The sequence below is a fragment of the Anser anser genome, assembly GCF_964211835.1.
Source record: "Anser anser genome assembly, chromosome: 14".
Lineage (NCBI taxonomy): Eukaryota > Metazoa > Chordata > Aves > Anseriformes > Anatidae > Anser > Anser anser.
Window position 1 is genome coordinate 18,531,415 of NC_139735.1, and position 24,212 is coordinate 18,555,626.

At 35.8% G+C, this 24,212-nt stretch overlaps 1 protein-coding gene across 4 annotated transcripts in view; it reads right to left on the reverse strand.

Annotated features, from left to right (window-relative positions):
- Positions 1-6,602: 6,602 nt before the first annotated feature.
- Positions 6,603-24,212, reverse strand: part of GABRA1 (gamma-aminobutyric acid type A receptor subunit alpha1) — a 41,943-nt gene continuing 24,333 nt past the window's right edge. For all 4 annotated transcript variants that reach the window (XM_083799092.1, XM_083799091.1, XM_083799093.1 and 1 more), the window contains 5 exons: positions 23,993-24,075; positions 19,569-19,712; positions 15,076-15,228; positions 12,284-12,486; positions 6,603-9,423 (listed from right to left, as the gene is read on the reverse strand). In XM_083799092.1, coding sequence (XP_083655218.1) covers positions 9,115-9,423; positions 12,284-12,486; positions 15,076-15,228; positions 19,569-19,712; positions 23,993-24,075 — 892 coding nt within the window. In that variant the 3' untranslated portion in view covers positions 6,603-9,114. The remainder of the gene's footprint in view (positions 9,424-12,283; positions 12,487-15,075; positions 15,229-19,568; positions 19,713-23,992; positions 24,076-24,212) is intronic.

Consider the following 24,212-nt stretch of genomic DNA (forward strand, 5'->3'; position numbering starts at 1 on the left):
TCTTAAGCCATGCTATTCTCTTGTATGCTATTCAGCCATGTGGGGCAATAGCTTCTGTGAGGATTGTTGACCCATGTTTGGGGCCACAAGGGGGAATAGGACTGTTTCTTGCAGCCTTATTTTTTTTAATGGTGTCCTTGTGATGAGACCACAGAGGCAGCCCCATGCCAGGTTTTAGGATTTTCCACAGAAACCTGTGGCTGGTGTGATCCTGCCCTGTGCTGGGTTGCTTCTGTTTGGCCATGGCCAGGGGAAGCTGGGTAGTGTGGGGGCTGGCGCCACTCTGGGCTCCTGGCTACTGCTGAAGCCCTGACCAGACCCGGAATCACAAAGAAGCAGATCTGACAGCTGTGGCATTGCCTCCTGCCCTGATATACAAACGCATGTGTCCACTGTTTGCCAACCTTGCTTGACCTGTGTTGCGCTGCTTCACCTCTCACTTTGCGGCCTCCTTGTCTTCAGTTCCTTCTGGTCCTGTATAGGCCAAGTTTCTCCATGTCATTTTTGTTTGTTTGTTTTGTTTTTGTTTTTTTGCCCCGCTATGAACACTTATGAGAACAGCATGTCCATTCCTATAACTGTGCATAGGGCTAGAACCCTTTGTGTAGTGCTTGAAGTAATGGAGTTGAAATCTCAGGCAAGTTTTTCTCTGTTACAGTACAAAAACCAGTAATAATAGAAACAAGGTATATTTTTGGTCTGGGTTTGGGGACAAGACATATTACAACTCAGTTTCTGCTGTGTTGGTTTTCTGTTCAAGCTGTTGACCTTGAAGCAAGTTTTCCTTACTTCACTGATTCATACTGTCCAGACACAGTTATGATGTGAAGAGAAGTGGATGATTATTTGCACTGACCATGGTTTCAGATACCATCAGTCTTTATATCTTTTAAACATACTTTCCAAGCTATTAAATGTTATATATAATATATATATATAATAAAATAATAGCTAATAACCCATCTAGCTTGCCTGCTATACAGAGGTATAATTGCTTGTCTGACATTTTTTAGAGCCAATATTTACCTTTATCACTGGTAAGTGTCTCCTGCTACTTATTATTCATGTAATTCCCATTAAGAGGCAGTAGTAAAACAGCCTGTTGTCTTACAACTGTTGTTGTCAAGTACATGGTTGTCAAGTACATGTTGTCAAGTACATGGTTTAGTAATAAATATGTCAGATCCTGCTATATCAGAGAATTATTATTTATCTCTATACATTTATAAATAAATGAATCATGTTTGTTTATAGACTTCTTTCCACTTAGTTCTTGCAGTGGCCAGATAGAATCCCATTTCTTCAGGTGAGCTTCAAGAAATATGACCATATACTACTTTCTACCCTTTGAGCCTAAGGCTGTAAAAAAAAATAACGTTCTTACTTTTTATAAGTCCTACTTTGCAATGGACCGAGAATGCCCTTTATGTTGAGGGGAGGGGGGAAGCACTGAAGTATAAATATTAGGTCTAGAGTAACATGAAAGGCCTATTTCACAAAATTGAGTTAACTTGTTACTTCCACTTCTGTTATCAAGGTGTGATGCAGGAAGGTTATGATTAACTTGTGTTTCTAATTTGATCTATGGCTCCGCACAGTTCTATGGCAACCCTCAATATCAGTCTTCCAGTTCTGCTTTATAATTTAAAAAAACTTTGAGAGTGGCATGAACACAACTAGAGTTTTTTCTCTTTCAGACTCCTGAGACACAGGTTTCTGTGGCATGCCAGTGTAGTATTCATGGCATTGTTCCTGTGCCTACCTGAATAAGATTTTTAGCCCACGCCCTGGCAAAATACAAACTAAGAAAATCATCAGCTGAACTTGCTGCAATGTCAAATTCTCTGCTTTCTGTTGCTTTCTCTTAAATATTATTTAGCGGCATAGTATGCTTTAAAAGTCATTCTGTGTATGGCTAGAAATATCAAGTAAGGTTTTCAAAAGCACTCAATGCTGGTTTTATTCTGCTCTTACCACTTCAAAGGATTTTTGTTATGTTATAAAATACTTTTGCTAGGACAAGACCAATTCTGTCTAGGAGGAATTCTGTCTAGGAGGTGTGTGAAGCTGTCGATAGTCAGGACTAAAGCTGGAACAAACATCTAAATGTGAATTTCTGGTTTACCAGGTTTCTATAATATCCACAATCATCTTTCTGTTCTGTTTCAATATTATAAAAACTGATCTGCTCAACTTTTAAACTTCTAATGACGGGAGTTGCAAGCAAAAAATCCTTCCATTCAAAAACCAGAATGGAAGCGGACACTCTCAGCCCTGCTACCTCCCTTGGAAAAGGCGGCCAAGGAAGGTTAGAGGCATTTACAAATAAACATAACCATTGAGATTCAGTAACTCAATGACCGGGGAACAACTCCTATTCTTTCTTAGAAGTGTGCTACTAAAATCATGGCTGAGAAGCTCTGGAATTATCTTGTGGAACTGCAAAAAAGACTTTCCTCTGCTGGGAATCTGGCGGTATCTTTTAATCTGGCATTTACGTATGGATGTAAAAGAAGCATATTCAGGTGTGAAAATTCTAGCTTTGCAGCTATCTAAATATACCAGTGTATGTATATTACTCATAATACACAGCGTATCCTTTTAAACTGTTGAAATAGTTGTGTTCATTTGTTTTCTGTGCCTTGCTGCAGAAGAGACACTTAGGAGAGAAGATAATTGCAAACAAGCTGGTAAACGCCCTGATGACCCAAGGACCCATTTTGCTTGGTCTAAATTAGCCCAGCTTTTTACAAATCAAGCAAACTAGGGAGGAGATGATGGAAATATGCAGAAATCAGCAGGCTGACTTACAGTAGGTGTTGTTTTCAGAATAGCTGTGCATAGCATATTTTTTTCTTCAAAGCTTGCTTTAGCTGTCTGGTATAAATGAAGAAGCAAAATCCTATCAAGCCCTCGCTTTTACATTAATCTGCATATTATTTTGTTGTCTCCATGAGGCTTAGCTGAACATTATAAGTAGTTAAAAATTGTTTCATACTGCCATATTAGAGCTGTTTTATGTAAGACTCCCACACTGTTATTTCCTGGGATGCGCACAGCTACCTTTTGGGAACTGCGTCCTTCATATCTCCATGCCTGCCTTAGCCCCCCAACAGGAAAGAAAGGAAGCTGAATTTCATGGGTGGATTTTTTGCTTGTTTTTAGAGAAACAACATCAAAGGGGAAAAAAATAAGTCTAAAAGGGCTACTGAAACTAGTGAAAATATACCATTTTCATCCAAAAAGTAGGTGGTGTCTTTTGTTGCTTAAAACCTGTTCCAAAATGTTAATTTGCTTAAATTTTTGCCCCTATGGCTGGTGCTAAGAATTGGCAGAGATACCTTACTTCTTTCTCTATTAGTTCTTTCCCTTACTGAAAAGGTGCGTTCATTTAAAATGAGCCTTGTCTACTATGATTTTTTTGTTTTTGTAAGATATTTCTTTTTTAAAAAGGTAAATTACAGACAAAAATAAGGATCTTTCTATTGTAGACTCGTTTTATTTGTGATTTTAGATGACCATGAAATATTTTTTGTTTCATTCTTTTTGATGGAGTTTTTCATATCCTTGTGGAAAACTTGTTACATTAATAAATGTCTACAAGGGAGAAAAAAATCCTAGAGGCCTATAAATGACTTATTTAGAAGTGGTGTTTTGCCGTTGCAAGCAGTAATCAAATAGGAGCTTTAAGTTTTTGGTGTCTTTTCTGTTTTTAAGCAATTTACATTAATTCCCTAGCAGGGGGGTGTAAAAAAAATGATGTAGTAAAGCAATCGTGATTGTGCTTTCAATCAGATGGTGCTTTTTGGGCAGCAATCAGCAAACTACTTCTAGCCAAATTCAGTATCATAGGCCTAGTTCAGGTCGTAGTCTTATTCAACTTGAGTTTAATTGTGTCCTTTGTATATGAAAGCACTTGGAAAGAAATTTGTCCTATCTGTTTGTACTCAAATGTCCTTGTTTGGAGCCAGAGTCCACCAAACACATCTTTCCTCCCTTGAGACTACATTTGAAAAATCAGTGTCATATGGTCAGTCTGAAGAAGGTTTTTTAGGGAGGTCACATCTCTAGTTTTTGGGTAAAATTCCTGTAACAGACAGCTGTGCTGCAAGTGTAGAATCTACTCACAGCATCTTCAAATGCCCTAGAGCAATTGAATCAAATGAGTTTATCAGCAGCTGTGAAGTCATCCTGCCTGTTGGGATGGGCCTGTAGGCTGAGTGAATGAGCCTACAGAAACTTGTCATTTGGAGGCTTTTACCTCTCTCATTGTATTGTACAGTTTGTAATCAGATGTAACCTGACAGCAACAGCTTGACAAGCTGATAATACACTTCACTAGCAAAATTCATGTGCTAGGAATGCAAACACATTTATATTTAAGCTGTCTTCTTTATGCATAGTAAGTCTTTATTTTTTTTCCCTTGTGGATCTATTACAGAAAGTCTGAGATCTTGAGTTTTTTATCTTTTAAAATGTGGCTGATATTTTGCCAGCCTCTAAGAAAAAGTTAAACTTTCCCCTGTCACACTAATTTATTTGGACAGTCATTTGGATACAAAGCCAAAGCTGAAAGAATTTCTTTTATTATTTGCTCCCTGAAGCATGTGTGCCCCATTTTCTGACTGTTAGTGTTTCATAAGCTTTTATTATTTGCCATATTGGTGGAGAATAGGAGGAGTTAAAGAGAAAAGGAAATCAGTTTTTCTCAGGTTACCCATCTGTCAATCCAAGCAAAAGAATATAATTAGAAAGCATTTTTTTTTGTGGTTTTGCTTGACTCTCCCAATATTAAACATCCCATCAAAATGTCAAAGATGTTCTTCACCTTTGTTTAACCTGTCAATAGGTGTGGCTAATGCACATGCATTTCTGTGACTAAGGCTGTATGAAGTATGGCTGCCCTTTGACACTGACTGCTTGGGCTGTTGAACCAAATGGCTACCAGGTTGCTGACAGATGCTTCAGCTAAGCACAGGTATGCGCCTTGACAGTGAGTGAAACTTATTCCCTCAGCCAGACTTGTTCAGCCTGCTGTACTAGTGTGACATTAAGTGTAGCAGTCCAAATTACCACTTGTGATTCTGATAATGTGATCGACCCCAGAAGATCAAAACAAGCAGAATGTATATCAAAAAAGGTTTCTTTCTGTAACCTAATGATTAGGTTATCCTGGCCTGTGGACACAGACTCCTTCATCATCTCTACATTTCCACGAGAGGTGGCTTATGACTGAGAGATAAAACATTTTATCCTCTGCCAATAAATAGGGTTACAGGAGGCACAAGCATGTTTCAAATTGAGCTAATCTTGTTCTTCTACATTTTTTCAGTAGCTTCCAGGGACAATCCCAGAAAAAACAGAGGATTTTTCCCCTATTGATGTAATATCATAGAGCAATGCCATGTCAGGGTGTTGTGCTGGACTGTCTGGTGACTGAATTTGCCATCTGGCAGAGCTGTTCTTCCACTCTGTGAAGCTGAATGGTGCTAAATGTTTTTCTCTGAGTCAAGTCCTGTTTCATCTTTGTATTTTTCACTCATTTTACTCAAGTTCTATCCAAGAATGTCTGGGCGGTGATAAAGGAGATGGGGGAGTCTTCATGTATGCTTTGCATCTGGCATGTGAACACAGGAGGTGGATGTTCAGTGTCACTTGCCACTTCCCTACTCCTCCAGAAAATCCTGTGTGGGTTTCCATAGGGATTTGGCTCTGCGTAGTTAGGAGGAGGCAAGGAACAGGGATTCAGACTGCATTATCCTCATTCAATATAGAGGAAAGCAGAATAATTCGTTTTGTTTTTTTCTTTTGTGTTTTTTGTTTTTGAGTGAGCCCATATTAATGCTATCTTTCCTTCTATTTTGATAAGTCGTTTTGTGAGACTCAGTTTCTTAAGAATGCTATAAATATTGTTATATACGTTTATGAGAGTCTTTCCTGCTTTGGATCCTTTGAAAAATGCCTGCCACTGGTTGTTTCTCTTTCTCTACATAAGAGTATGAGGCTTACTCCCAGGACCTTGCCCAAGAAAATTTGAGGGCTGAGTGCACTTGAATTACTTTTCCTGTATCTGGTATTCTTCTATGTGGAAAAGAAAGACTGGAGTATTTTTAAGCTATACATGCACATGTCTAAATGCTATCCCCATAACTCATTAAATAAGTGAAATAGTGTTATTTTATACCACCTGAGGTCCTGTCCTAACAGTCTTTCTTAGACCTTAGATCTGTATTTATACGACATCTACAATAAAAAGATCCACATCTTTACTAATGGTTTATTGGCCACTTAGGTGGGAGAGAGCATATTTTATTCTCTTCCTACCACATATCATATTCATTGTTGTGGTACTAAACCTCACCAATTGTTCATCAGATTCAATTTATTGCTTTACTGGAAATACGTTATGTAGACTGAATGATATTTTTTGAAAGTCAAATCAGATTTTGGAAATATTCCTGTTGAAAACACTGAACAGAAAATTACATCCATTAAACTGCATTCATTACCAAATCTACAAAAAGTTTTTGAATGAATAGCAGTTTATAAAGCAATGCGTTGTAAAAAGCAGTAACTAAAGAAAACCAAAGTAAAACATTCACTTTCATTATTGAACATTTTTAGCTTTATTATTATAATAGAATTACAGTCTGACATAAAATAAAGAGCTTTTGCTAAACTCTGTAAAGCAATACATGCTTCTGCCATAAACAACCTCTATTAGATTTAGGTTTTATTGCCACATCACTGCACTGAGGTGCAATAAACATTCAATGTCATCTTTTTAAAATTATCTCAGGAGTAAACAGAAACTGTCCTCTATAAGAGTGTATCATTATTTTCAAGGAAGACTTACTATTATTACATGGTTTAGCAAAGCACTGTAAAAAAGCTACATAGAATACCTTGTCTTTGATAAACTCTGCAATCAAGTTTGTACAGTATAATACTATTGGCATAGACTAACAAACTAAGAGGTGATATTATGCAGTCATTGCATAGCAAAAAGCAGACTAATTAAGTAATATTCACATCTAATGTGCAAAATGCAGACCAAAAGGTAGCTATGAATTACTAGGAGGATAAAATGCCCTAAATGAACACACTAGTTTAACGCCAAAAATAACAAGATAAACAAGTACACTGAAGTTAAAGAGCCATAGTTTATTTTTTTCTATACATTTATCTACACATGATACCAGAAGATGAAAACATCCCCTTTTAATAAGATCCAATCAGATAACTTATCAAGTTTAGACAGGACTAGATGTTAGACAGTGAAGCATTAAAAAGAACCAACCAAACAAACAAAAAACAACAAAAAAACACTAAATAAAACATTAACTATTTCCATTTTTTTTAACGTAGAGAATGTCAACTTTCTGATTTATTGAGAAAGTTTATAAAACATTGCCTGAAACATGACTATGAAATTTGATTCTCATTCGCAGTTTCTCTGGAGGTCCATGTAGTATTGTTTTAAAATTCATTCTGTACCATGTATTATGGTTTTTGAATTGATGCTTGCACCACCATTCTTCCCATCTCTTTGAAAAATCTTTATCTGAAGTTTTATTTCTAAGAATCAGCAATAGGAATACTGTCTAGATTTTTTTAAGGGAGCACAGTACCTGCAAAATGGACATCTTGTATTTAAAGCCCTTACATATTGTTCCTACAAATATATTGCTACAGTAAAAATGAAATAAGTTTACTCAATAAAATCTATTTTCCTGTACATTCTTTTCTGTATGACTTTTTTTGTATTTAATGCTACATATATTACATCACTTATTGTAACAGTTATGTATCAGCAAATATAGCAGTAATATACAGATGAACTTCTGTCTTAATATTTCATCATTTTTACCTACCAAATATAATCCCATTCTTTATTATTTATGCATGACCTGAGCAGACCAGTCGTTAATCTAATAGTAAACATCAGATGGCATTGTCAAATTGCAAGCTACTGTACACTTAACCACTTTACAAATGGAAATAATTCCAAGCACTTTCTATGTATTTTTTAGGCTTTCCAGTACCAATACTTTTTTTTTCATCTAGGCTCTAAATATGTTTTATTGAGCATTAAGTAACATATTAAGAGCTAAGAGGTGAATCCTAAACAATGTTTTAAGATCAAAACTTTAAAAAAAGTAAAAAAAAAAAAAAAAAAAAAAGTACAATCTCATGCTGAGTATTTACATATATTATTTAAATACTATATTTTGTCTTTCTGCTATCCATAAATTTCAATCTAAAGCTTTTTTTAATGTATCATTTTATAAAAGAATACATTCAACATATCTAGAGCTTGCGATTTTTTTAACTCTCTAAAACATAGTGATGAATAAAACCTATCTGTAAAAGCATCCAGGATTTGTTTGGATTACACAGGAGATAGAGGGGACTTGGGATATGCACTTGATTGTGCAACTCATTTTAAATCTAGTCTAGTGACAACTTAATGCTTAGAACAAGACTGCAGTAAGACAGCAGATTAAAGCATTTGTTACCATTAGATCTTATGTGCTATACAGTGATAAACTGTACCTACAGTGAATAATTTCCCTTTTTCTTTAAAGACCATTTAATATTATAAATCAGGTGGTTTGGAGTATAGAAGGGACAAAGGATTAGGAAAATAACATTTTATGTTATTTTGGCAAGGATTCGGCAAATGGGAAGCTTTACATCCTTGAAAAGATTATAAACAGTGGTTGAATGGTACAGCATAGTATATGCAACATGGACTTTGTAAAGAATATTATCCTGCTCCTCACAATCCATTGAATAAAAATATCTTTTTCATGTCCATATACAATATCTATTGGGGACAGTCAGTACTTAAGGTATCTAAAATGCTTTCCTTTTTCATTATTAGATCTTTCCCTTTTTAAGAATCAGTTTGTTAAATTATATAGCATATATCCTTCTCTCCCTTGGACACTGGGTTTTTACATATACGGATATATTTTACTTCTGGTTAAATGAAGAAACCTTTATTTTCTTTAAGACAGAGGCAATGAAGCAAATGGGAATTACTGTGTGTGAAAATGGGAAGCAATTCCCAGAGCAAAAGACAAAACAGAGCTAGATGAATAAATGAGGTTATTGGTGGGGAGTTGGGGCTTTTAACTGGGGCTCCCGGTTTAAATAGGTAGCCCAATAGACTAAATTAAAGATTCCAAAAAGCAATGGGAAGGCTATTCTTGATAGTCGATCAATTTTGCTGACGCTGTTGAAAGTTTTCTTGGGTTCTGCAGGTTTTGTTTCTGGCTTAACTTCTTTGGGCTCTATCGTTGCACTTTTAGCAATGGTTGCCAGCCCAGGGTCCCTTGCAATATTAGGGGTGTAGCTTGTAGCTGCAGCTGTGTATGTGTTATTTTTCTTAATGAGAGGATCCTTCACTTTCTTTGGCTGAAAAAAGAAGAAAATATTTTATTCTTACTTTCTTGATAGATAACAAACTGAAAAAGCACCATGAACTTTTGCAACAAAAGAAGTTTATACCACAAATTGTGATAGGCTCTAAGTAAGAAGCTAATATTTGGGCACATAACTCATGCAAAATATTTAGATGAAGACATGGACAGAATCATCACTCTGGATTACTTGTATTAGTTAAACCGACGTATGTGATTGGTAAACTATAATGAGGACTTGTACTGGTAGCTAGGCTTACTGATACACAAAATTACCTTTAATGGTAATTAGCAGTGATGATCAACTCAGAATTCAACATTGCCTTAATCAACTGTGCTACCTGACCAGGCCAAAAGCTTTAAAAGACACTTAGTTTTTAAATGTAGCTTTCCATTGTTTAGACAAATAATGTTTTTTATAACGCATTCTAACACAGTTCATACATAAAAATATGCAATAAATATATAATGTGATCATCCACTAAAAAAGTGAATTATTTAGGAATAGGCAAATCTACTAGTCTTTTTACATTAAGGATACATGCCAGAAGCATATGAATTAAGGAAAACAAAATTGAAGTTCATGTTTGAGTGTTACCACTGGTTCATAATGGATGAAATGTCATTCTGAATATAGGGCCCTAAATAGCTGTTCAATTTTTTAGCTACCTAGTGTGGTATAGACCCAGTACACCTACCTGTATTGCTAAAGCAAGAACATATTGAAAAGCTTTCAGTGGAGAACTTATTGGAAAGAGTATCTAGATTTTCAAATGGGTCCTTGTGTTTTCTAGTATTTTACTTGTGAGAGAAAAAAAAAGTTTTGTGTGGGGATGTCAGCTGGAATTCAACTGTCCAGTCTGCAGACAGTCTGAACCCTTCTTCCGGCACTGCACAAGGATAAATATAGAGAAGAGATATACTAGATTGATAAGGAGGTGTAAAGAAAAGCACCATTTATGAGAAAACAGATTAAAAAAAAAAACAGAGGGAGCTTAGAAAATCATTAGGCAGTGATTGCCCCAAAAAGCTAAAGCAAATGTTGATCGTTTAGTCCTCTAGAAGGCAAATAATAATGCCAGGTATGATTTTTTATTACATTATTTCACTAAACAGCAAGCATAATTCTGTTTTCAAGCTGCAGCTATCCCAGGGAGGGAGTGGTTTTTGTTTTTTGTTTTACTATTTATAACAGATCAACTATAGATTTATAGCTGTATAAACAAGCCAGTAGGTTGGCTTTAGTATAAAAAGAAAAAAAAATCTTGTTCAAGTGATGAACGTTTAAGGAAGCAGAAGGGTTCCTGCAGGACACCTGAGAGCGTGCAGAAAAGCTGCAAAAGCATCTGGACAAGTGGATAGAGGCTTGTAGAAGCATGATATAGAGTCCTACGCAGGAAGGAAACGTAGGCTGAATATTGCGTATTTACTGTTGTGTTTTTTTGTTTTTGTTTCTGAAAGTAATAGTTTTATTTGAAACAAATTAAGTAGCTGGTTATAGTAACTTATGCTACCAGGTAGGCTATGTTCAAAAGGCAATATTTAATATTCAATTATTATGTTTTATTAATACCACCAATTTTATTAAAAATAGATATCATGAAGAAAGGGGCAAAACAAAGAAGCAAATAAATGACTTTCAACGAAAGTATCATCAGTAACTGAAAACTCAATATTGACAAACTGTCGTGAAGCTCAATACCGTACTTTTAAGTTATTTCACTTTGTTCCGCAATACTTTTATGTTTGTTCTCATCTTGTAAATGTCTTAATTTTATTTCTATTTTCTCATTGAGAGTCTTATGCAACTAAAATAGAAAAAAAAAAAAGATAAAGAATATTTATATATAGGCATACATTCCTGAATTAAACACATATATTCGCATACCAATGAGTAACATCTGCTCCTCCAAATATTTATTCTGCTGAATCTCTAATCTGTGAATGTTCGTAATAAGTAATTAGGCAAGTTAAAAGTCTCTTTCAAGATCTCTTAAAAAAATAACCAAAATTAGCTTCCTCACAGAAGGAGCTCACATGATATTTCATAGGAAATCAGAAACTTCTTCTTTCATCTCGTATGCACCCTCAACAGTTTATTGATGCATATGTGATTTACAGACAGTCTAATCCCATACCAAAGGAGTCAATGTGATGCCCTTCATTTCCTTTAGGGATGTGTGGAACAGGATTACAGACTCCCAAAATGACTGTCAATGCTTCCCCCAAAACAATTCAATTTCTCCTATATGCTAAGAATTAGGAATAACATGTTTTTTTTGTTAATAGGGGAAAAACAGGAGGCAAAAGAAAGAAAAGGCTCTGTAGTGATTTATGTGATCATGGCTACATGGCAACTCTCTTGAAGTTTAAGTTGGGGAGCAATATAATTTGAAAACTCTCAAGTACTGCAGTCACAAGATTTTCTTCTACATATATATTGAGACGTACACTTTCTCTTGCTAAAATATTAGAGAATGAATTGCCTTCCCTTTAAAAAAAAAAAAAGTGTCTCCTTCCTGCTTACCTGCACAAGTCAAAATCCCAGAGCCTGTTTGCAAAAATGTTTTTTTCCTCTATGAAAAATCAGAGACTATGCATATTTTTTATGTTATTAATAGCATTAAATATCATCCAGAGAAGAAGACAACATATTGAGGTACTCAGTGTCTAAGCAATTATTCTGTGTGTGTGTGTGTGTGTGTGTGTGTGTGTGTAGAAATGCTGTGTGGGTGAGCATGAGGAAACTTTTAGAATAATTATTTAAATTGCACAGGAGCTCTAATAGGCTAAAATATACAGAGATCATGCATGACATAATATGACCTGTTGCAATAAATATTAAGTGGTGTTACCTTTTCAGGAACGACACTTTTGCCATCCCATGCATAACCTCTCTTTGTGAAGTAATTCACTGTTGCAAATTCGATGAGTGCAGAAAACACGAAGGCGTAACAAACCGCTATAAACCAATCCATAGCAGTGGCATAGGCCACCTTGGGTAGTGAATTCCTTGCGCTAATGCTCAACGTAGTCATTGTTAGGACAGTTGTTACTCCTGAAAAACAAAGTTTTTAGGTCTTTATATCAGTGGCTATATTTTGTGTTTCAATTCTCAACTATTACAATAGAAGTGAAACCCTTATTTCTACCCCTAATTTTTATAGACCTCTCAACTTAAATTCACTTAAAATCAAATTTCAATTCCTGTGGAAGTTGCAGGTTCTTTGTAACATCTCTTTTATACCTTTGTTCTCTGACATTGTTTTAGTACAATGGTATTTTTTTTAAAATGGGGATGGAAATAATATGTTGAGTTTTGGACTGGATGCTACTTTATGCTTCATGGAATTTGAGGAATTATTGTTCCTGTTCCTTATCCAAGCCCTGTGAATTGCACTGCAGATGTGAAAATTTCATATTTTTAGTTCATTGTTGCAACAGTTCTAAGATAATAAGATATAAAACTTAAAAACATTGTTTTCATGTTACTCAGCCTGATTAATGGTAAAGTAGTTTATATATGTTCCTTCAAACCTATACTCAAACATACTAAGCTTTACATGATATATTCCATATATTTAAGTTGATGGTTTTAGAGATCTCTGTCCTTTTATTTACTGATGCACTCAAAATAGCAAAGACCTTATGTAAGAATGCATTTGTATTTCTGATATCCGCTTGTCCCATTGCCAATGATGCTTTTTTCCTTAGCTGGCCATGGAGCTTTCACTGAGTCGCAGGGCTGTATTGAACTCATTCTGCCTATAGCAGCTTGAAAAAAAATCTACAAGCGTAAGCTAGACATATACATCAAACTGTATTTCCACAAGTTACCTTGACAACTCTAGTGTCACGTATTGAATGTGTTTTGCTAGTTCATCTTCACTGCACTAAGTGTTATTGAAAATGTGCAGCGGTCTAAAATAGGGCAAATAATGAACAATGTATTTATGCACTGGTGTAAAGAACTTGAATTTTTAGTGCCTAGTGAGGAAGCAATTTCCTTCCCCGAGAGACAACCTAATCTCATCTTTGACTCATTATTAGTGAGCTTATATTTCTCTTATGTAGTAGCCAAGCAGGTTTTATAATGTATATGGTCTGCGTTAGTAAGTGGGCTAAAATATCTAAGCTGTGCTTCTGTATACATACATGCATGCAAAATATTCTGTGACATTTTTTCACTGCCATTAGGAAATGAAAAAACTTTCCTGTTATGTTACGAAAAAGCAAACAAAACACTATTTACTAAATAGTGCCTTCTAAGAGGAAAATTTTGAGATATCTCAAGATAACAGCTGCAACATCATACAGTATTATTTTTTATTCATTATGAGACTAGTAAATTTTGTTCTCCATCTAGGGACAATGAAGTACGGCATTGCAAAATGCTGATCTGACATTTCTTTTTAAATGGCATGTGCAAAGCGAGATAAAATAGCTACAATTTCAGTAGCTTTGAGTACAGAAGCTCATATAAGTCCCAGATCAGTTCTCAGTAATAAAACTCCTGAACTAATTTTAGACATTAATCATATTATGTAAATCAAATTTAATTATCTTGTGCTTTAAACCGTTCTTTTGTAAATGCAAATCCATACATCTACAGGAAGTCTTTACTTGGTTCATGAGGTCTAAGGTTATGCATGTTATAAATTATTTCCAGAGGTTTTGGGAAACTAAAGCAAAACTATGAAGAGAGCAAGAAAAAGGTCAATAAAAGCAGCTCTTGTTCAACAAGAGTTGAACAGTGTCTGCATGTTTCTCAACATCAGGCCTTGTTATTCTCTCCAGTTTTGCTGTGTACAGTGTAAATGCATAAACTCTTTTCAGCAAAGCAGGAGGGCCCGTGGCATCTTGCCCCAGCACTGCCCCAAGGCAGGGAAATGGGTCTAAAGGCCAACTTGGCTGTGTGTTTTTCCACCTCCTCCTGCCAAAGATGTTCAGATGTCCCACAAAAAGGCTAGGTAACATTCCAAAAATCTTAGGTTCTATTTTCCCTAACCAGATTTGTTATATATATTTTTTTTAACCATGTGCTTGACTTGGATTAATAGCTTCAAAAAACATGCTAGTTGTTTTTTTCTAATTTTAAAATAAGTGTTTGCAGGCAGCAGTTAAAACACCAGGGACCAACTGTATAAACTTAGAATCCCACAGACTCCCTCCTTACTGCATTCATTAAGTGCATCTTTTCACTGCTATAAGCACAATAGATGATCTCTGATTTCAACAGGAGACAGCAGCCTACAAAAGGGATTTTCAGGATAAGAATTTTCAAAGGGCCTAAGGATGTCAAAGGACCAACACCCATTGATTAATACTTTTTGACAATCCCCACTATGGAAGCCATTGCCATTTATTGGCAATGTTTTATTCATATATTTATTGTTTTGGAAAAGTAGAACTGGAATAGATTGATTGAGATATTTTCAGGTCTCTTTTTACAGTCAGTTTAAAAGCTTTTGAACTTGTATCAGCTTCTGATGCATCTTCACAATGAAACACATTAACTGTTGTGTACTGCACTATGTACAGGCTCCTGCTGTTCTCCAATATCACATTACACATAACCACTTTTATCACAAAATTTCTTAAAATTATCTGGCATGTGATTGCCAAGGAGTTTATAGGTCTTTCTTACCAAATACAGTTCTTGCTGGAACAGATTCTCTGTTAAGCCAGAAGGACACCTGTGACAGTATCACTGTCATGATGCATGGTAGGTAAGTCTGAATGACAAAGTAACCAATCTTTCTTTTCAAATGAAAATGTGTAGTCATAACAACATATTCTCCTAAAAAACAAAACAAACAACAACAAAAAACATTAAAGCTTTTATAAATAAACAAATTAAAAGACCTTACAGGAACTCACTTTTCATTATAATCACTACTATTATAAAAATAAGAAGTCCTCACATCAAATTGGGTCAGCTCTGAAGAAAATATTTAATAATAAAGGTTCCACCATTTAATAATCAAGTTCCACTAATAACACAAAACTAGACAGTTCTGGGAAATGCTAATTAAATTTGCATCTTTTTCATCTTCTTCACTGAGTAGTGAATAAAAGTCTGCATTAACTGGTGGCTGTTTAGGCCTCTTGTGAAAGGTTTAATTCTATCAGAAGATGGAAAGAAACACACTGTAATATACACATGTAAACATCAAACAATGACTGAATGGAGACAGGAAGTCAGAAATGTTTCAGTAGGGCCAAGCTGTAGTTGTAATTGTTGATGTGATTATGTTTGTATTATCACTATTTGTGCTTTATCTGCTCTGAAGACTAAGCATCCCTATACCACTAATTCAGTTCCTTACTAAATTAATATTCTCTCCCATAGTAAATAGCCAAAGCAAGAATAATGTATAATATTTTCATTACCAGTAACTTTTAAGGTGCTACAAGAATATATGATCTGGGTATTCCAATTACATACAAAAGGCATCTTAAGTATTTATATAACTCCATAAACCATTTCTTCCAGAGGACAGCAAATATTTACAGACATTATTGACAACATCATTGAAAACAGATTTTGAAAAACAGTATATAGACGGGAAAACCTATACTTGTGACATATTGTTCACTGTAGATTGATTCTTTATTCAATAGACATTAGCTTAGGAAAGAAACAGGTGGAAATGTGACTGGATGAAAACCTCTGTCTAGATTAGAGATGATGTGAAATTACCATTATTCTCTTTTAAAACGTAGGCAACTGGAAAGAGACTGTTGCACTTGTACAGGAAAAGCTTAAATTGGATCGAAAAACTATGTCTAGACGTTGACTGCTTATGCACTGAGCATGTCAAATGCCCTTTTCTTTAATTCAGAGTGTAAAAGAACATTCAGTTGAACAATCTTTCTCAATATATAACCCTGAGGAAATCTTATAAATAAGATGTGACAATACTCACTGTATGTTTCAATATAAAATAGAAGTCAGTAGCAAAGGACAGAAAAGAGAACCAATTAAAAATTGAGAGCTAGAGCAAAGGATATACAAGGAAAATATTCTTTCAGAAAATAGGACTTCAGGAACAGTAAGGGGGGGCCTTGACTTAATTTTTACCTGTTGTTCTGTAACTTTCACCAGAACAACCTACAACAGAGATTATAATTTTCTGAAGGGTGCCAGTCTTAGCTAGAAAAACCAATAATTAAATTTCATCTACTACAATATGTCATAGGAAACTATTTTAATGCAATCAGATATAAAATGTTCACAATGATGTGTCAGAATTAATTCAGTGATTGTAGCTGGCAAGCTAAGAATATAGAGTGAACACACCACTCTGCTCTGAAGCTTTACTTAGCTGCTTAAATTATGAAAGTATTTTTAACCTCTGGAAAATGAGAATGAGATTCGAAGCATGAAGGCAATTTAAAAGACAGGGATTACTCTCATCTGTTAAGACAATAGTTCTGAGCTAGAAGTCAGTTAAAGGTAATGCCATGAGCATCTCAGGCAAAACATAGGCCTAGAATAATGCTTACAGTTCAGTTATAAATCAAAAACATTTTTGTAGGTCTCCAAAATACCAATGGACTGGAGTCATTTATTAGAATACAATAGATCTTTAATGGATTTTACTTAAATAACTATAAGAGATTAAAACACTCCAGTTATTTACTGAATCTTCAGTTTCTCATATTTTGTCTTTAATTAAAATGCATGGCGACATGACAGCTGCTGACCACTGTCCAATTTCCAACCAGTTCCTCTTCCACTCAGAGAGATGGGGGTGCTCAGCCTGGAGAAGAGAAGCCTCTGGGGAGACCTCATTGAAGCCTTTTAATACTTGAAAGGGGGCTTATAAAAAGGATGGAGAAGGACTCTTTACTCAGGTAGATAATGAGAGGACAAGGGGGAATGGTCTTAAACTAAAAGAGGATAGACTTAGATTAGACATTAGGAAGAAATTTTTCACTGTAGAAGCGATGAGGCATGGGAACAGGTTGCCCAGAGAAGTTGTGGATGCCCTGTCCCTGGAGGTGTTCAAGGCTAGGCTGGATGGGAGCCTTGGGCAACCTGAGGGGGGTTGGAGCTAGATGATCTTTAAGGTCCCTTCTAACCCAAGGCATTCTATGATGACTGAATAACTAGATTGTAAAAGCATTTTAGTCTTTGAAAGACTATCTTGAAGACAACGACAATTGCAGATCTCTTTTCCTGAAAAAAATCAGAATTTGTATTTATCTTGTTCTAGACCCCGAACAAGAAAAAAGATCCTTTTGTCTTTTTGTCAGATGAGTCAATCTCCACCCCTCTAAAAACAGGGAGGGGTTTCACAGTTTTAATTACGTATGTCATGTCTTAAAACAGAGATGATCAGAGGATAAAGGTGTGCCGGAGGATTGTGTTGAGATAGCGGCCCAGCTATCTGAATGGGGAGAAAGGTGGCCATTACCCACTTCTGACCCCACCGTTATTTTGGTGAAGGCAAATGTCAAGAAGCACTTTTCCTTGAGATGTTGAATTTGAAAACAATCAATGTTTCTACAACTGTATATTCTTATCAGGTATTAATTTAAGAGAGTTGCAAGTTTGGTACTAAAAGATTATTTAACAGGCTCGGATTTAGTTTTGATAATCATTGTATTTAATTTTTTGGAATGTTTTTCTGCATCTAAACAATAGCATATTTGTTTTAGTAAATATTAATAACACTTCATTAACTTTATGGATTAGCATGGTAAAAATTTCAGGCAGAAAAAAGGAGGCAAAATTCAAACCTATGAAATATCACGAGCAAAGGAAATGTAATTTAGTTACTTCATGGAAATATATAAAGAATTTTTACACTTCTTAGGTTTGCCTTAATTCTATTTAAACATCTATTATCTGACTGTCTTAAGAATTTAAAGGGTGCTTCTCACAATACCATCTAACTACCCTGAATTATATCTGCTATTATCTGTTCAGTTTAAATATGTTCCCAAGTTTATGAGTCTTTTCTGACTGTCCTGCTGCCCTTAAAATGCATCGAGTAAGCAGGGAATTGGCAATGAGCGCAAAAGGGCAGCCATGCAGGTTGCTGCGGTCTCTCTGAGTGAACAGCCTCCGAAGAGAAAGAGCACAGAGCTCAGGATCCTTGCAGTCCCTCACAAATCACACTGACTTGCCAGGAAAGGGCAGGTGAGGTGAATTACTGGCTCCAAAGAAATCAACAGGAATATTTCTGTCTGTGGCCAGGCCAAAAGTTCTCTCTGCTTTTCTTTCTCTTTGACCAATGCAGACCTCAGTGCTCAATAATGAATGTAGTGAATCTGTGGAAGCAGTTGTGTTGATATTTCTTATGCGAAGTCCTTATTTCTGCCATCCCACTTACTTTTATGATTACATCAACAGAAGCTTCCAAGCAGTAACCTGAATAGTGGTCCACTGGAAATTTTAGTCTATGAGAAAATTTGTTAGCTTAATAGGCCACATGAACATACACTGAGAGGCTAAATAAAAAAATTAGACACAAGTTAGGGTTCACCTTAAAATGACTCACTTTGCTTTAAATATTTGTTCATTTAATGAATGACAGACTAGAAAGTTTGGTATAGGCAGGTACAAGTGTACTTCTTTAGTTCCATTACAGCTGCAGGGGCATTCAGAGCAATACAGCTACGTCTGAAGGAGTGCTTCCCTCTGATTCATAGAACATTAATTCCAGTCAACACTTTAAGATCTTGTTCATGCTCAAAGTTCAGTTTATTACTGTATTCAGATTTTTGTGCCTTTCCAAAGTAATAAAAAACAAACGAGCAAACAAAACAACAACAAAACACACCCAAAGGTTAAATCTTGAAACAGAAAATGCGAGGTGCAAAATTTTTTAGCCAGCTTCAACATTACATTTAACTAATACTGAAAACAAGGGCTATATGGCTATATTTGTGTATCTCACTTTTAACAGTCTTGGAGTAAAAGCTGGTGGCAGCATTAAGGTACCTAAATACTATGTTTGGATGTTCCAAATGTTTTGTTTTTTTTTTAATTTGGTGACATTTTTTTCACTTTCTAAATACCTCCTTAAGAGACTATATGCTTTTTTTCAGCATCTTATTTCACTGCCTCCAAGAATATGATCTTTGAGGTCTCATTTTGCTATAAACTGGTAAACCTTTTTCACAAACCTGTACTGGACTGAACAATTCCAGAGTCCACAGTTTGTCCAAGCAGATCATACTGGTTCAGTCGAGAGCCATCTTCAGCCACAACCACTGATCTTGCTGGTTCCCGTGTCCATTCATACACAACCTCTGCTCTGGTATAAGCATCTAATTTAAAACAAATAGATTGCATTTCAGCTTTTGTCCATCTACTGCCATATGTCTTTAACAGAACAAGGTTTTGAGCAGTACTTTGAATACTTAATACTCTGTAATCACTTGTAGAAAACCCACAATCAGCATACTGGAACTTTCTGATTATGGGGAATATAAGTGATTTTATAGGTCTATCTGTATTATGATCAGCTAAATAGCTGCTGTAGGGCTGGATTAAGGTTTGCCCTCAATGGCATTGAAAGTCTTTCTCTCCCTTACATCATTCCCACCTATATAAAATCTGAATAACCGGAAGGGAGAGTTAGACATGGAATTTCATGGGCATGCAAGGACTCCAGCTCTTATTCTAATCTTTAACTACTATAAAGAAAGACGAGCCCCAGTATTTTTAATTTGTGGTGGTTTGGTGGTGTCTGGGCCACTGTCAGAAAATAAGTCCTTTTCAGAGTAGCTCCAGTGACCTCTCCTTCAGCCTGGCTAGAGCTCTCCATTTTGTCATCACCCTCTCATGGTGCCTTTGCTGTATAACAAGTATAGCAGATAGTTCTGAGGCTGCCTAGGCTCACATGAGTTTAAATCACAGTGAATCTATTTTCCTCTTTGGTTATTTCTGGGGAATGCTCACACTTATTCAAGTTCACATTTATCAAAGTCCTAAAAAGAGCAAAAGAAAAACACTGTATTTTCCAGACCCAATTAGTCTAGCATGTTATATAGATAATTCAGTAGTATCCTACATATATCATCCAGGTGTTTTGTGCTGTTATTAGTGTGTTATTTCTGTTATTTCATGAATTAAACTATACATAACATTTTTTATCGTAGTACTGTAATATTCTTCTGCCATTTTGTGTAGTCTGCAGTCTGACAGCTCTTGCTTTGAGCATTCAGAGTGGGAGTAAGTTGTCTACATACAGGCATTGAGTGTCATTCTTGGCACCTAGGAGTATCCAAGACATGTATGGGACTGAATGTGTGATTAGAACCTACATAAAACTTGCACCCACCAGAGGCAGCTGGAAACCAGATGGGACATCTTAGGACACCTAAAATGGTACTATAAATGTGTGTATAGGTGACTAACTGACTCCTACCTGCAGGATGAGATTTTCTCTGTGCGTTTTCAGAACAGGCAAGCAGGAAAGGGAAAGGAACAATCTGATTCCCTTGACCTCATTTGTGAGTTAATAATTTTATCGTATCAGTGTAAGAGATAACAATGATTAAAGAGGTGGTTTTGAATGGAGTGGAGTGTACTGGTAAATTAATTGCATGGCATTTGATCCCGCATTATTGAAGTGGAAGGTTACTTTTGCCCTCAGACTTCTTATTCCCTAAGCACTATAACACATAGTTAGCTCTTTTGGAAGCAGTGGTAAATGCAAATCTACTTCTTCATAATTTTGGCCTTAAAAATAATGGCCACAGTAAGTACAAGAACTGGCCTGCTAATCTAGCTAAATAAAATAAAAAAGGGGAAAAAAAAAAGATACTAACTTTAAAGCATTTTACTTGTTCTGGATCACATGAGTAGTTTGGAAGAGAAGGAACTGATTTCCTGAGCTGCTGGGCAACAGTGGATTAGGAGTCAGAGGGAAGGCAGCATGCTCATCAGCGCTGGAAATGAGCTCACCCCACCAGGTTCACTTCTCCATTTCCATCACGGATGGTCTGTTCTCCCTCCTACCCACAGCATCCGGTTGACATGTTGCGTAAGTTCAACATACCCTTTTGCTCCTTTCAGTGCTGCTTTCCAGAGTGGCCTTAGTTTTAAACTGACAATCAGATTTTTGTAGGAAGAGTTGAGGACAGCAGCTGCCTTTCTGATTTTGTTATGCCAACATATGGCGTTTTGTTGTTCCAGAAGCCTCTTTAGCATTTGTCACATTGTACTTACATTGGAATAACCTCTAGCTCAAACTGCTATTTTGGCAAATCATTTTAGCCTTGGAGCTGTGTCAAGCATTTATTGGCCTCTACAGTATGGGCAGAGTCCTTGGGAGATATGCCACTCCTTCAAATATGAGGCTTTTCTGAGTCCAGCTTCAACAAGAGATGAGAAATAGTGGAGGATATGGAAAAACTCTTATCCAATTTAATTCAAAACAAACACTGCTGGGCAAACACTACCTTGGGGAGCTACTAAGTCTGGTATTGTAATCTGTACATAAAGAGTGTCTTTCATTACAATTGAAGGTCTTTTTCAGTAAATTCTTCAGTCCATTAAGATGAATCTTACGAATTGCTTTAGTTGTTTGATAAAAATGTCCCAAATGTATTGAAAGGAGATTCCCACTGAAAAAGCAGCAATTAAATTTTACAACTGTTCTCTTTTTATATGTACAACCGTGAGACCTATTTTCACAACTTGCCTGAGTCTAGCCATTTGTCCAGTGGGAGATAGTTCTATTTGTATCAATACCTAAGTATTCAGACAGAAATATTTTATAATCTGATAACTGTTATATAATGTAATGGGAAGGATGGGAGAGACCCATATCTAAGGTCCTCTTTTGGACAGTGAAGTCCCCAAGCAGTGTTTGCAGTAAAAGCATGTTGCAGAAGGCATTCCCCCAGATTAGAAGCTCCTTTTAAATTAATAGCAGAAAGCAGAGTTTCCCTGAAAAGGCCTTGATCTTGTCTCATGGCCCTTCCCAGCATTTGGACTTACTTGTTTTGTTAGGTCCTGCTAAGAACAGCTGGCTTGAAGGTCATTTGTGTTCAAAGCACAAAAATACTCTAAATAGCCTGTAAAATATAATGGCCCATACCTGCATTCTGAAATTAGAATGTTAGTATTCACCTCTGACTCTGGTGCAGAAAATGATATTTCAGTTAGAAATAACTCTGATTTTTTTTTTTGATTTAAGAAAACTAATGTATATAATGATAAAAAAAATACTTTACAGAATAAATTTAGATAGAAGTGTAAAATTCAGTCTGCTAGTTCACATTTATACAAAACCTGTTGATGGTTTAACTTTATGTTAGCAGGTTTTATGCACAAGTACCCGTCTTCCTATCTTCCAGATCCAACATACAGTCAGCATAAACTCCTTAAAGTGCATTTCAAGAGAAATTCAGCTCTGCAACCACTTCTGACGTAACTGGGATCCTGGGTGATTCCAGGTGCACAGATCTGCTGTTATTGGTCCAGGACCCACTGCCCTATATTAATTAACATTTTCCCCTCTTCTGTTTCACGGGAGATTTGGAAAGGTTTTTTGGACACGTGCTGTAAGAAAACTTAGCATTCAAATAGTAAACTGTTCCTGTCAGTTATACTCCAACTTTGTATGAGCTTTTTGTTCTGTAAATCTTATCTAGGAGGCTAGTAGGTCTTGAAAGACAAAATATCAGTCCTTTCTCATTGTAAACATAGAGCTATTCAGCCCAAAGTAAATTATCACCCTGTCTGGTACCACTTGAAGAATGAATTGGGTGTTCTGTTTGTTGACTTCTAAAATGTATCAAGCCACTAAGTACCTATTATCAGTGAAATGACCCATTTCTACTAGAAAAAATAGCCACTGAGGAAACAATTTGTACACTATTACATTTTCCACACATTTTTTCTTCTATGTTTGTGTTGAATCAACCAGAGTAAAACAACTCTTCAATTTATTTATTTAATCTTAAAGAGTTGTAGCAGGGATTATATTTAATTTATGGAAATAATATGTTTAGCTAAGTTTCAAAGTATCGGTTACAGGTCGGCTACAATTCAAATCGAAATTTTTGGGAGAAATTCTTGATTTATTGTAAGTGTTGTCAGTTATTACTCTGATTTCAATTACATTGTATTTGTTCAATGTGTTCCCTAATCTAAGGTTAAAAAATGTTGCAAGTGTAGGACTCTCTTAGGAGATTTGTGACATCTTCCACTTCCAGATGTGTCACGATTGTAATATGAATGGTATTGCAGTCTAAGACAAAATTTCGTTCTAAACATAGTAAGACTATGGTAGCGAAACTATTTTTACCTAAACCAATTGAGTTATCCACAGTCTGTATTACTTCTCTCTAAAATTGATTTCGGGACTTTAAAAAAAATCAACTGTAAGATTAATATTTTCTAAGCTATTTTTCCAGAAGTTGAGTGCTACCATTTTTCTCCTTTGTGAATGTCCAAGTATGACACTGCAGGATATTTAAGACACATATTGAAGATAGGAAAATACACAATTAAAACCTTGAAGTTTGCTCAGTTGCAAAATACTTTTGTAAAGTGGCCTTAAAATGGAGAAACCTCAATTTAAAAATAAACTTACAGCTTCCAAATTTCAAGGGGCAAGCATGTGCATCCATAGGAAAGTCTTCTAAATGCATTGGACACTCTGCTCTCACAGTCAATCTATAATGTGAGCAAAAAGACACATTTATCCTAGTTTCATAGAAATAGCAAATAGACTTCTGTGAAGACACGTTAACAGGCATTATACTATTTTTTTGTGATTAATAAACAGCTAGAACAGGCCCTGTCTAGGGGTG